This window comes from Homalodisca vitripennis, chromosome 2, assembly GCF_021130785.1.
Source record: "Homalodisca vitripennis isolate AUS2020 chromosome 2, UT_GWSS_2.1, whole genome shotgun sequence".
Lineage (NCBI taxonomy): Eukaryota > Metazoa > Arthropoda > Insecta > Hemiptera > Cicadellidae > Homalodisca > Homalodisca vitripennis.
In genome coordinates this window covers 212,592,457-212,607,624 of record NC_060208.1, presented here as the reverse complement: position 1 = coordinate 212,607,624, position 15,168 = coordinate 212,592,457, and the positions used below count along the sequence as shown (strand labels likewise).

Below are 15,168 nucleotides of genomic sequence, written 5' to 3'. Positions count from 1 at the left end.
ACATAAATTTTAACAGATTTGCAATAATTGATGGTTTGTTGTGTGATACATCTGATTTTCATATAATATAAACATGTTCACTTGCTATTTTTAGATAATATGTCACATTAAGACTACAGTATTTCTACGATTCTCTATTTTAAACGCTCTTAATTTAGATGACGAACTTACTTGTCTAAACTTGATGGCACTCAGGGTGCAATGCGACAATTTCTGGCTTCTAGTGCAGTGGAATACCACCTTTAATCAATTTTTAAATGTTCTTACTATAGATTACAAACTTACTTGTCTAATCTTGATGGCACTCAAGGTGCAACGCATCAATTTCTGGCTTCTAGTGCAGTGGAATACAATATTCTAACGAATTTTGAAATGCTCTTAAACTATAAATTACAAACTTACTTGTCTAAACTTGATGGCACTCAAGGTGCAACGCGTCAATTTCTGGCTTCTAGTGCAGTGGAATACAATATTCTAACCAATTTTGAAATGCTCTTACTATAAATTACAAACTTACTTGTCTAAACTTGATGGCACTCAAGGTGCAACGCATCAATTTCTGGCTTCTAGTGCAGTGGAATACCATATTCTAACGAATTTTGAAATGCTCTTAAACTATAAATTACAAACTTACTTGTCTAAACTTGATGGCACTCAAGGTGCAACGCATCAATTTCTGGCTTCTAGTGCAGTGGAATACAATATTCTAACGAATTTTGAAATGCTCTTACTATAAATTACAAACTTACTTGTCTAAACTTGATGGCACTCAGGGTGCAACGCATCAATTTCTGGCTTCTAGTGCAGTGGAATACAATATTCTAACGAATTTTGAAATGCTCTTAAACTATAAATTACAAACTTACTTGTCTAAACTTGATGGCACTCAAGGTGCAACGCGTCAATTTCTGGCTTCTAGTGCAGTGGAATACCATATTCTAACGAATTTTGAAATGCTCTTACTATAAATTACAAACTTACTTGTCTAAACTTGATGGCACTCAAGGTGCAACGCGTCAATTTCTGGCTTCTAGTGCAGTGGAATACCATCGTACCTTATTGACTATTTGCAACACATCATCCTTGGCAATCTACTGCAATAGTTTAGATAGCTCTCTGGAGATAGGGAGATTCAGACATGCCTTTGCATGAGGAAAAACTGGGGCAGATAAAGAATCAGGTCATTAGACACGTTTCAAATAAATTGTTATTGGTAATATTGAAGATTACTGGTCTTAAAGACTCTTAAGAGATAGTGCACTTTGAAGCACTTCTTCTCAAATCTTAGCTTTAAGTAGATCAAGGTTTTAGAAATTGTAAGGTGAAGGAAGAATGCATTACTAGGGGCTCCTAACTCAAAAGAGCAGCCCAATATTTTGAATTGGCTAGAATTCGATTTTTTAATTTGTTGCCTGTTATGTAGTATTGTCCAAAATATTTATCCATTCCACCAACTCACCAATTCAGCTCAAACTGAATTCCTATGGGCTTTATCCATAATAATTTATTTATTTAAAAGACCTTGCTTATAAAACAATCAATAACAAAAAAAAAAAACAATTAGTGACAATCTAAACAAAAACTTGTTTTGCTCTTATAACTTTATATATTTTATAACTGTAGCTATGGGTCTGATGGTTTGTTTTGTCTAGCTATGTTTGACTTCTAAAATATGCATTATTACGCATTTTAATAATTTTGCTAACCCCCCTCCCCCCCCCATTTTGACACCCATCAAAAGTAGTATAACTTGTGATCCTTTTCTGACGGAACTTTTGTTCTGAAACATGCAATGGTCAACTATAACACAGAGTTGTTCGGCAAGATAATGTATTATATTTGTAGATTATAAACTTATTATTTACTATTTTCTGGACCTTTATTAATGCATATGAATTTTTTCTACATTTCTTATATAACCTTGAATATCTCAAAACAAATAAAATTAAAAATCTCTAATGTGAGTCCCACTTTCTGGTTTCATGATTAGACCAAATTGTTAATTTATCAACAATATAGGACTTGAATTGATAAATACACTCCTATCAGCTAACGTAATAAAGTGAATAGGAGTATGTTCTTTTTGGATTAAAGAACCCAGTTAGCCAAGGCCATTGTACTTTTATATGTTGAGTTGAAATTTGTCATTGTTAGGAATGGTTTCTTCAGACGTGTAGATCTGGAGGGAGGTTTGTTATGAAGTAATTATGAAAGTAATGCACATGATTTTATTATGACACGACTATTTATCGCAGAATGCTCAGACCGGTGGGATAAAGTCGCTGGACCAGCAGTGTGGGGTTTGGGAAGAATGCATCGGAAACTATTAAATGCTTCAAGAAGCCTTTGAGAAGGAATGCATTTCAAGATCTCAATGCAAAAGTGACACACACAATCTTCTCCCAAACCCAAAAAAAGCACGGAAGAGAAAATCTTGCACCAAAACAATGCTGATTGTCTTTTATTTACATCCGAAGAATCGTCCAATTTGAGTTTCTACCGCATGGACAAACTGTCAACACAGCTTTTTTACCTGAAGGTGCTCAAGAGACTGAACCCGGGTAGGGCGTGTAGGCTTGAAATTAAAGAAGTCTTCAAGCTCCACCACAACAATGTCCCCAGTCACACGTCCTTTGTCATTACCAACTACCTGACCCAGAACAAGACCTCCATGGTGCCCCAGCATTTCATTACAGGCCTGACTTGGCTTTGCGTGACTTTTTGTTTTCCCCTGACTGAAGAGAGGGCTGAAGGGAAAGCACTGTGTGTCGGTTGAGAACATCCAAGCTCACGTTACACAGTTCCTGAGAGGCATTCCAGTCAAGGAGTTCCAGGTTGCTTTCCAGGCAAGTCAGAATCGTCTCAGTAAGTGTATTGATGCAGGAGAGGACTATTTTCAAGAATTTTAACCATTTGTGCCACTTGGATGAATAAATCTATTTGTCTTAAGAGATGTGCATAATGCACCCTGTATGATTCCAAACCTTTAAATACTTCATCAATTTGTGTCAAGTTCCTAGCCACTGAATCTTCACAAATTTTAACTACCTCAATTGTTAACCCTTTTAGTGCCGTAGGTATTTTTCAAGTTGTGCTCTACCAGTGCCAAGCATGTATTACAAGTGTGTATATGTCAGTGCCAGAGGATTCCTATCCCTTTTTGCAATGCGGTAGTAAATAATTTGTATTTCTGTTATTTGTTACACAGATTTAATGATTTTGTTACCTAATCATGGATAAAAATGCAAACTATTGGAACAAAATGCTAAAAATAGATAGACTCAAATAAAATATTTTCATTACAAAAACATTTACTTAAATGAAAAAGTGTTCGGTTCTTTTTATTTGGAACTCCTTATTGTGATGAATAAAATAGCTGAGCTCTATTAAATAAATTCACTGTAAAGTCCAATAAATTATGAAAACACTGTATAAAATTTAATGGTAAAATGTTCACAAGTAAAACAATTGTGGCTTTTTCAGAAATCTAACAACTCTCACAATTGTTGGTCTCAAAAAACAGTTCATGGTTTTACACAAAATATAAAGTTAAGGAATAAAACCAATAAAATTAACAAACATACAAGTAAAACATACAACATTTACAAAATAAAACCCTAAAAACTGAGCAATGATGAAAAGGAAAACACGGGATGTAAACTCCTTTTGCATTTTCTGCACATAAAATGTTGATTTGTCTTCTATTCCTACCAGCCTTTGTGTTTGCTGCACCATAAATACAGCAGTTTTTCTCCCTATCATTGAGAATTTTTTCAAAATACATATCAGGATTTGTATATCCTACTAGACCTCTGGCAAGACGCCTCGATGTAACATTTGTTGGGTCAGCCATATTGGGTCTAGACTCCTGTTCTAAAAGCCACTGTCTTAAAAGGTCATATACAAGAAAGATAGTAAATTAAAGTCTTGTGAGAGGCTTCTCTGTGTTTTTAAATTTTAAAATGTTTTAAAAATAAATAAAATAAAAATTTTTCCGTGTTGTCCGGATAACTGGACGTTAGCATTTTTACGCGTAAATTGTAGAACATTCGGATAATAACAGGACGTTGGGACTAAAAGCGTTAACGAAAGCATGGTGTACGTGTATGTACTTGTGTCACAGTCCAAAATACTCCATTATATTCTTGATCCAAAATAACCTTACTGTGCATTAATATGATGTTCCTGTTTTGCATGGATGATAAGTTTTTAATCTCCCACTTCCAGTTAATTCCAAATCTTCCTATCTTCCATTTATTCTATTGGAACATTAAGTTTCCTCAGTTCCAAAAAATAATAAAAAGAATAGTAGCAGTGTTATATTTGGATTGGATTACATGATAAAGTCTCATATTAAATACTCAATATTTTCTTCCCCTCTACAGACTCATGGTATGACGTACTGTCGATCAATGTGATTTGCTACTCAAAGATGTCAGCCTAATAATGAGTAATTAACATTAAACTCTTAAGTTTACTACTTTCAACAATAATATTTGTTGAAGACTCTTGGAGCAATTGGAAAACTTATAAATACTACTAAATGTAAAGAATACAATACATTTCCAATTTATTTATTTTTCGGACGAGGCCTTTCAAAACCAAATATTTCATCATCAGACGACTCCACAAATAAATATTTACATAATTTTTGTTACAATTAAAATACCATATTGTGTAAATTATGCAAATACAAAGATTTTAGAAATATTTCAGCCAGTATGAAAAATTAGATATGGCTACAGTATAATTTTTTAATAAATTGAGAAGAAAGAAGACTGGAATTTTTAATAGGGCCTTCTCCATTGTTTATGAGTTTTTCTTTATTTATGTTTATGTGTAGTCTTTCCCAAGCATTTAAGTTCATTGATTTTGTTACTTGTTTTATTAATTTTAGATTTTTAATCGATGTTCTGTGTCCTGATTCGATGAATTGCTTGGCTACAGCAGATTTTTGATTGATCAAGAGCAAAAATTGCTACTGAATCATTTCACAAATTGACTGGAACGTGTTAGTTGTTACGACAAGTTAAGATTGCCAAAGTGAAGATGTTAAAAGCTGTTCATAAAAATCACCTATCATATACAATTTTTGTAGTGTTACCATGGATACTCTGCTTCTTTCCAAGTCAAATTCAAAAAATAAACTAGGATTTCAATCAAGCTCAAAATTCCCAGTTCCTACAAAATGCCTCGTGGTGATTTAAAAAATGACGAAAGTCACAAACAGAGTTTGCAATCACTTACAATGGTGCCTAAAGAGAAACACTATCGAGTGAAGAACATCATCCTCAGTCACCTGCTGAAGTATAAGAAAGAGCTGGGCGACAAGAATAAAGCATTTGAACCCATGGAACTCGCTCTAACAGAACAAGAGAAGGCGGAGTTGGCTCTGGCAGCGTTGGAGAAAGATCAGGAGGCCGAGGACACCCCAGAGGTGACAGATCAACGGACAAAACTGGCATCGATGGTTCAAGAACTTGCTGATGACATCCAGAGCCATGGAGAGCAGTTCGTAGTGGTCAATGTGAATACTCCTGCGGTGGACCTCGACAAGGACTTTGATCCTGACCAGCTGCAGTACATGAAGGATGACATATTCCACAACATACAACGTCAGCTGGGGGTGGAGTTCAAAGGGGAGGTTGAGGAACAGTGGGGGACTGCGTTCAACACTATGATGGACATCGTCAACGCTCGCAAACAGAAACCAAATAATTAATTTCGTATTTACTGTCTCTGTGCAACCTTGTTATGTTTGTCAATGCTATTATTTCATCTGCCATTTAAAATGTTTGTTTGTTTTTAATCACCATTGTTCCTGAATTACTGTAGCACAAATACTTCATTACATAATCAGTTTATACAATTGGAGTTTGTTACGGTTTATTTACACAGAATATTCTGGAATAGCAAGGAAACTAAATGTTTGAATGGTATTTTTAATTCCTCTCGTACAATATAATAGACATGTTGTCATCGTAAAAACAATCAAATTTTATTTTTGAAATATTTTTCACCTAGTAAAAAATTTATTTATTTGGTATTTCCATTTGCATCTGAGCACTCTAAACAGCCAGCTTACACTAAATAATGTGGCATGCAGATCTAAGTGAATAATAAATAATACCTTAAAATAATAGAATGAAATGTAACTCAATACATATTGTTAAAATCAATATCAAAAAACTAGTTACTAAACCAAATGGTGCAAACCGTAACGCTACTAAAATTCTTGTTAAAAAAAATGTGGTCACACTGTAATTGAATCTGATAACCCAATTCTAAATTCACAAAACGTTTATGTAATTTTTTATGTTTTCAGGTTCATTGTTTTTATAAACCCAAAAAAAACTATTATTATTGCCTAAAAATCATGTTTTAGTCAAAAACAGACTGTAATAAATTTTTATTATATCTGTCCAATCCATTAAGCCATGATTTAGTTCAATAGCATGATCCATATATGTATGTTATCTTTAAAAAATGTGTAATTTTAATTTTCTTTATAAATGCAATGGAACCCATTGCAAACCTAGATTTTGCAGGGCTTAATGTTAGTGGGGAAAAGTTCTGTTACAATCTTTGGTATGAAAAGGAAGAAAATCTTGTATTATTTTGGTATATGTTTATAAATATTCAAATTTTTAAGTATTAAGTGGAAGATCTATGGAGTTTGAAACATGCAAATGTGGTCCAATTTATACTAAATAACAATCAATTTTACTAAATCCAGCATGCAGGTATATATATTGAGGTAATTAAATACCTTTAGTTGTTACATTTTTAAGTGTTATGTAATTTAAACGAGCCAATGCTAAGCTTATGATACCTTTACAGGACCTTGGATTTTGGATACTGGTGACAAAGGCCTATGGTAAAAATTATATTATATTTTTTAATGTATATCTGGTGGCAGCTCGTATAGCTTTGGCTAGGATAGATGGTTTCCTTTAAATAAATAGAGAAAATCCATTTATATTGTTTTTTATTTAGTTTTATCATTTTGAATTTTATGTAAATGTCAATACCCAGAAATAACACAATTGAATGTCGAGAATATATAATTATTACTTGGAGTGCAAGTCTGGTCTATATATCACTAACGTCTTACGTCTTTTTACAAAGATAAAGTGCCATTTAATTAAATCTTTCAGTTAAAATATGGAATTTAAATGTAATTTTGGGAAAAAATAAAACATTGAAACATTCTGACTTCATAATAAAAATTAAGTGATGCATTAAAAAAAAAACGTAAAGGCATTCTTAATGAACATCCACAATTGTGCAGATTGCAGTCTACAAACTATCTATTTTAGTATTCAGAAAGCAAATTACCAACAGCCATGACTTTAGTTGAATGAATTGCACAAGAACAAAAAATGTTTTGTGGGCAAACTTCAACTTGCTCTATACACCTTCAGAATTAAACATTTTGCTACATATTGGCTATTTACAAACAAGTTTTATTGCAAAGAGATGAAGTCTGAAGAGATTAAATTTGAGGTATTGATTTCATTTTCAAATAGTGACCACACTGCAATATTCTAAAAATGCTCAAATAACAGTCACCTCAATAAAAATACAAACTTCAACTTGCTCTACACACCTTAAGAATTAAAAGATTTGTTACAAATCAGCTTTTTATAAACAAGTTTATTGTGAAGAGATGAAATCTAAAGAGAATAAATTTGAGGTATTGATTACATTTTCAAATAGTGACCACACTGCAATATTCTAAAAATGCTCAAATAACAGTCGCCTCAATAAAAATACAAACTTCAACTTGCTCTACACACCTTCAGAATTAAACAAATTGTTACAAATCAGCTATTTATAAACAAGTTTTATTGTGATGAGATGAAAATTAAAGAGAATAAATTTGAGGTATTGATTTCCTTTTCAAATATGTGAACAAAACCACAATATTCTAAAGTTGCTCTAATAACAGTCGCTTCAATAAAAATAACCTTAAAAGTCAACTTGTAAATAAAGTATGATATATTGAAGAAGCGAAAAGATAATTAATTAAATGAATTTTTGGGACATTTTAAGACTATAACAAATGCAATGCTGTGTATCAATTTAAGTTTTATGTCTTCAATGCCAGAATATTAGTTTCACAGATTTAAATTTCATTATGTAATTATAGCTTTAAATATTGTATGAGTTTTGCCATAAAAAACAAACGGAAGAATACAATAACCACATGCACTAGTTTTATAACCTAAGAACAAAACACGAGAGAAAGATTTATAATACTAACCTGGTACATGGCATACCCAAGTGTGTAGAGTGGCCAGATGTTGTTATTCACTCAAGCATCTCTCAAAGAATTGCTATAATTGTCACAAACAACAGTGTGTAGGCTTAGCGTGCCTGATAGATTGCTTGAACCCTACTCCATGTTTTACCTTTGGTCAAAACTAAAACCATTGAACATTCTTACCACTTTAAAACATTTATTAATACCGTAAATGTCTTAACTACAAACAGGTTTGTTGTACTTGTAAAGAAAAAATAGTTTAAATTATTTGGTGTATATATAATTAAGAATTTCCAATTCCTTGCATGAGTAAAATGTGTACTTTATTGAATACTGGTTTAGTAAGTTTTCTTCAATCACTATTATTTCTTTTGGTAGTCATAACAAAAACAATCAAACATAATTATTTTTCTTGAACAATTTTAATTCTTCCCTTTCTTTTCAATGTATTGTATCCAGTGGTTTAAGTATAAAATTGTCTAGATTTTAAAATAGACATTTAGTATTTTATTGTTTAAAGGTATAAATTATATATTTTCATAATGCCAAAATCTGTAAAAGACGTATTTTTACAGTTTTTTTTTTTAATAAACATTTCTATTGATTTAAATTCCATATGAAGTGATAGATATTGTTTATTACGCTGACTAATTATGATGTATAAAAATATTTAGTGATATAAAACACAAAAAAATAATTCTAAAACACATTAACTTAGTGAAAATGGTGTACACCAAAGGTGATGGGTTGCAATTTAAAAATATTAAGTTCAAAAGCAATCTTGTCAAAAATGTGACTACAGCAAAAAGTATACCTTGAAGCAAAAGGTTCTCTAATTTTCCTTTCTGTGACTGTGATTTTTCAAAAATTTGTAACTTAGGTGATTAGCTTTTTTGGTCATCCTGTTTTCAATTCTTGATGGTTATTTTTTTACACGTAATTGCTTCTAAATCACTTATTATTGTTTCCCCACAAATGCCCAAAACATGAACCGAATAGAAATACATTGCTAAAATACATACATTAGAAACTTACAGAAAAGAAATCCTTGCAACCCCCAATGGCTTTCCAATTCCTCTGAGAGTAAGGCTGGTGGCTTTCCATGGTTCATGGAGTAAATACTCCAGTCAGCATTGAACAGCAGCCTTGAATCACCAGCACAGATCACCAGCAGTGCACCATTCACCATCACTTCACCCCAGTTCACCAGCACTAGTGTAACACTAGATACAGCTAGTACTTGTACATGTCACTGAACAGTCCGTAGTGATTTGACGACTCTTGCCAATTCTTTTGTTACCAAACACCAGCTTGTGCCAAGACAGTAATTCAATGCCCAGTGGCAAATACTATGTATTTAATTTAATTAACTTCAGTTACATCTGATTTTAAAACCACTTATTAGTAGATTAAGTTAATTACATTTACGTTTTGACTTGGCATGTTTATAAGCAAAAGGTGGTATTTTTACTGTCAGTGATTGTAAAATATTAACTTGACAGTTAAGATATTATTATCATATCATTTAGATAAACGTTGTTGGTTTATATTCCCTAGGACTGGACATAAATTATAGTAAATTTAGTAATTACGTGGAAAATTTTAAACACTCATAGTTAATATAATATTCAAGTATATAAAATCTTGGTTTTTATTTATTAACATTAAAAATACAAATTTTGTTTTAGTGACTCATAGATGAAATAGAAACAATATTTCATAAGAAACTCAATCTAGAAAAGAATAAAAACGCTATTCATTTTCATAGGAAAAACTAAAATTAGTATATTTTTATTTTTGAATATTCCCCTATGCATTGGTCATCTCAAATTATAATACAGCAGGGAGGACCGATACTACTAGATGTCAAAAGAGATTCATTTCTCTTCATTTAGTTACTCAATCTTTCATTAACTAATAAACTTATGTTTATTTAGGTTCTACTAAATGAAACACTAATTGATTTTCTACTTACGATAAGCAGGTGTAAAATGTTATTTAATTACGTAAGCATATTATTTATTGCCAATTATAGTTTCATAAAATATTGATACAATAACTTAATAAAAATGGGTATAATTAATGAGACTAAAAGCTAATTAAAAACATTGTGCACAACTAGTTAATGAACTAATTCAGGACAGATTAGAAACTGTCTGTTAAATACTTTAAACAAGACATTAAAGACAGCAGAACTTCGTTGCTCTAACGTTTTTGTCTATTTGATATTTAAGCAAATGTAAAGTGCAGCAAGAAAGTTGCAAAATGTTCATCAATCAATAACAATCTTTTGATAAAGTTTGTGTTCAATTCTGAGAAATTTAAGTGATTTTAAAAATAGTGCATCTAAGATGGTGGACTAATAGCATCATTTTGTCAACCAAACTATATTAGACATTGAAAGTAATTTATTTCTTCAAACATCCAAGTGGATTACTAAGTTTGAAGTAATTTAAAACGAGTTTCCACGTGCACAAGATATATTTTTATAGTAAATTTCTGTTTGAGTTTTGATAGAATATTAATACTCCGTCTCGCATATCCCAACGTAGACATAGATGATCATACAAGGAAGAACGCTCATCTTTAAATTTAAGACTAAGCTCACACCTTGATGGTGTGAAGAAGAAGTTTCACACCTCTCTTGTGTATTGCTTCTCGTATGAAAGAGTTAATAATTCAGCACCACAAGAAGCTCGGGCCCTAGACTATAAATCCAAGTCACCGCCCTATAACATCTTTGTTATTATGTTTTTTATATCCCTTGTCTGATAAACCAACTTCACATCCATTAGATTTACACCTTGAAAATTGTGTAACTTTTTATAAGTAGAGGAAACTTCAAACTTAAGACCTTTAAATTTTAGTTTTAAATACTGTACTTAATTTATTAATTATGTGACTGTAACAATCGTCTTCAGACAAAATGTGGGTTTTGTTTTATTACAACTCAACCAATTGCAGGTTTAAAGGGGGTTCACAGGGGTCATGACCCCTCCCTAAAAATTTTTAAAATACATATTTTGTAGTTTTTATTTCGTAAAATTTTGGACTCCCTAATGTGTAAAAATATGTCCTAAGATGTTCCCTTTTTTAAATGTTTCTGGAAAGTAACGGTTGGTTTGGGAGTGTTCCATATCCTTCAGACCCCCCTCATGGTAGTGCCCCCCAAAACCTTATGCGAAATCCACCCCTGAACTCAACAGACTAGTGAATGTCAGTGGTACTGTCCGCCAAAATTCAATTTAAACAACAAGTAACCCTTTATGGTTTTTTGGTTTTTATAAAAATATGCCAACCTCAAATAATAAAAGACTTCATAAAAAATTCTATGTATAGTGATACATTGATATGAGTGCATATCAATTCAAACATAATGACCATTCTATTTGGAGGCATTGTTAAGAGGGTAGAGGTTGGTTTTTAGCAGCATTACGCACTGTTAATACTATGTTACAAGGGGTATAGGGAGGTCTGAAAAGACAGATTTTAGCGTTTTAGGGACAGTCCCTAAAAATGCAGCTAGTTCCATATTACTATGTACAGTAAATATATTGTTCACATCTCATTTACAACCTTAACCCAGACAATTATTCCAAAAATTGTATGTAAAAAATTATTGGTTTAAATATAAGTTGAATAAGGATTAATCCAATAAGGTTTAAGCATCTAATTATTTTTGTTGAATTCATATCCAGAAGTTGTGTTATTACAGTATCCAAGATTCAAAATTCTTTATTCGTACATAGTACAGCGTGTACATGAATAGTGTCAATAAGTTTTTTACAATATACTAATTAATCTATATGTCATTTAAAATTAAAATTATACAATGTAATAAGAAATAAACAATCCAGAAGCTTATATACATGAAATACTAAAATTCCATACCAGGCATTCCCAATCTACCTTCCCTCCCAAAACTCATCAAGGAAGTACAGAGCCAGATTTATCAAATATATTTTTAACTCTTTTTTTCATTTTAATAAGATTTTGTTAATTTATTATTTTTGTTGGTAGTTTTGTTAAAAATGTATGGCCCATAAAATCAGTTCTTTTTTTGAAATATTCTAGTTTGTGCTGAGGGACATTTCTTTTAAATCTAGTATTATAATGATGTAAAATTTTTGTAGGTTTTGCATTTCTCTCATTTTGTTTTATATATATCACTGTCTCATATATATATATATATAGACTGTAAACAGTTAAAATGTTGTGTTCTGAAAACAAATTTTTGACAGATTCTGTTTTTTTTCAGTCTAAACATTGCTCTAAGAGCTCTCTTTTGTTGGCGTAAAATTTTGTCTAAATTTTTCTTTGTCGTTGCACCATATATACTAATTCCATAGGCTAAGTGTGAATGTACTAGTGAGAAATATATAGTCCGCAATGTCTGTATACTACAAATCTGCGACATCTGTCGGAGTGCATAGATACCAGAAGACATTTTATAAATTACGTGCTCAGAGTCTTTGTTCCATGACAGATTATCGTCAATTATGAGTCCTAAAAATTTTGTGTGCTCAACTTGGGATATATCATTATTATTTAAATTAATATCAAATTTGGGTGTTATTCTTGATTGTTGAGTGTAAAACGAAATGAAATTTGATTTAGTTGGATTTAAGAGTAATTGTTTGTTATCTAAATATTGTTTAACTAAATTTAGACTAATGTAAGAAGATATTTCTATATCTTCTTCTGAATTACCTGATATGGTGATGTTGGTATCATCTGCAAACAATTACCATTCATCTGCCTCATAATAATAAACATGACCAGAAGGGTGAAACCATTGTAACACACTTTTAATGTTTTCTAAAAACTATACACCGGTCACATTTTAATATTCGTTTTCCAAATTTTAACATAAACTTACCATTCAAAATCATTTAGATTAGGTTTGGGAATACGTACAAAATATTTTACAATTTTTTGTGTTTTAATTAAAGGCAAAAAGTGTTTTAGGGTTATGGAGTGTGACTAAAAATTATGTTTAATAATCTAAATAAACATTAATTGTACCATCTTAAGAAATTATATACTTGGAAATTCATACAACTCAACAATACAAACGTTAAATAAATAAATTGTATTTAACTTATATTCATTTATATTATAACATTGATAATTTGTACAGTGAGACCTTATAAATATAAATCTAAACTTCTTTATTAACGGTTTCATTTCAGCAACAAAAACTGGGAGGAAAACCGCGTGGATCAGATATTACCACATAACTCCTGTTAAATTGAAATATAACTCAAACTTCATTGTTTTTTTAATCCCACTGAACATTCATAAAACTACAGTTGATGTTTAACTATCTAATAAAAGTGGTGTAACCAGCTAAACAATGCAAAAGCCTTAATCAGCTTACAGTTTTTCCAGAACGGAATTATAGCCTGTGCTTAACTCTATTGGATTCCACACAATTAAACGAAATGTTCCAATAGAAAAACAAGCTGGAATCATTTTCCGCGCAGTCAATTTCACATGCCGTTCTTTAGAAAGGTACTTACTTTAAACAACGTGCAACCACTTGTTAACTTAGATTGTATTCTGTACTTATTTTCGTAAGACGTATTTAGTTAGACAATATGAAAACCACTCCTAACATGTGCTCAACAACTGAATAAATAGTGCGGAAATATGGTTTGAGTTTTCTCTCTTAACATTCTTCAGTAGTATTACTTTAATTCCGGTCCATGGACACTACTGATTAGTACGAAAAGTCCACTTTGATTGCATGAGAACAAATTATGGGCATTTGATGTTAAAATCTGTTTTATCAAGTAACAAAAAAAATCTATTATTTCGTGTATTTAACGTTTTATTACTTCCTTCACCATTTTACATACCGGTAACATAAAAAAAATCAAAATTAGGATTTTAGTTGAAAAATTAATTTTTGGTACCGTACTACCAAAGCTGAAAAGTGGTTTTAGAAAATCGCCCATTCATTATGTCCAAGTTATGGGCCAGAATGCCCATTTTGACAATTTGGCAGCAATCACACTCAGATACCTATTTTCATTTGTAATTTCGTACACAAAAATTGTGTTTTATTTTGAAAAACTGTGACGTTCTAACCATTCTAACAATGTTAATTAATTGTTTAATACTTATAGTCCAATCCAATAGATTCTTAACAAAATATACATATATAAAAGTATTTGAGTTTTAAATTATATAAAATGTATTTTTAGTTGAACTGACAGAGTAACAATCCATATATTTAATCCATAATATAATCCGTTAACTTCCTGACTACCTGTTATCCGGAGATATAATGTTGCCCCATTATTAGAGCGATTTGCTCAATAGTTTATTAGTTTATATCACAGTTTTATAATTTCATAAAACTGCAGTTATAATATTTAATTATTGTTAAATACATAATATATATTAATATATATGTATTAATATGAAGTTTTTTGAACTGTTTTAAAATAAATTTTGCTTACATATATCACTGTCAAAGCCTCGGGAGGGTTTTTTGTTTTTCTAAATTTGTTATTTTTAAAGTTTTTTAAAATAAAGTAACTTCCTAAACCATGAACAGAATACATTGTATTTATTTTGTTAAACTTTATATCTTTAAAAATCTTTTTAAGTCCACAATTGGATAATTTTCCTAATATACTTTCTTGATAAATGATTTAATATTGTTTAGAAAAATCCTGATTTAATTTAAGTTAAACTGTTTTATTACTTTATAAGCATAATTAAATAAATAGAACACACTTATCAATATTACAAGAATACTTTAAATTATTAGAACACTTTTTTTATTTGAACATATTCTACTAGTAATTCTGAAAAGTTTGGTTTCTGTACAGTTTTATAACTACTAGTTAGTAATAATAATACTTTTCCAATATTATTTAGTTTTGGTACAA

The 15,168-nt window shown here is 30.9% G+C and overlaps 1 protein-coding gene across 1 annotated transcript in view; it reads right to left on the bottom strand.

Moving 5' to 3' along the window:
* The window catches only part of LOC124355388 (ATP-binding cassette sub-family C member 4-like), a 107,048-nt gene extending 97,537 nt beyond the window's left edge, over positions 1-9,511 (bottom strand). Inside the window, exon 1 of the mRNA XM_046806512.1 lies at positions 9,302-9,511. Within this exon, the coding sequence (XP_046662468.1) occupies positions 9,302-9,370 (69 nt within the window). The 5' untranslated portion in view covers positions 9,371-9,511. The remainder of the gene's footprint in view (positions 1-9,301) is intronic.
* Between the last annotated feature and the right edge of the window lie 5,657 nt (positions 9,512-15,168).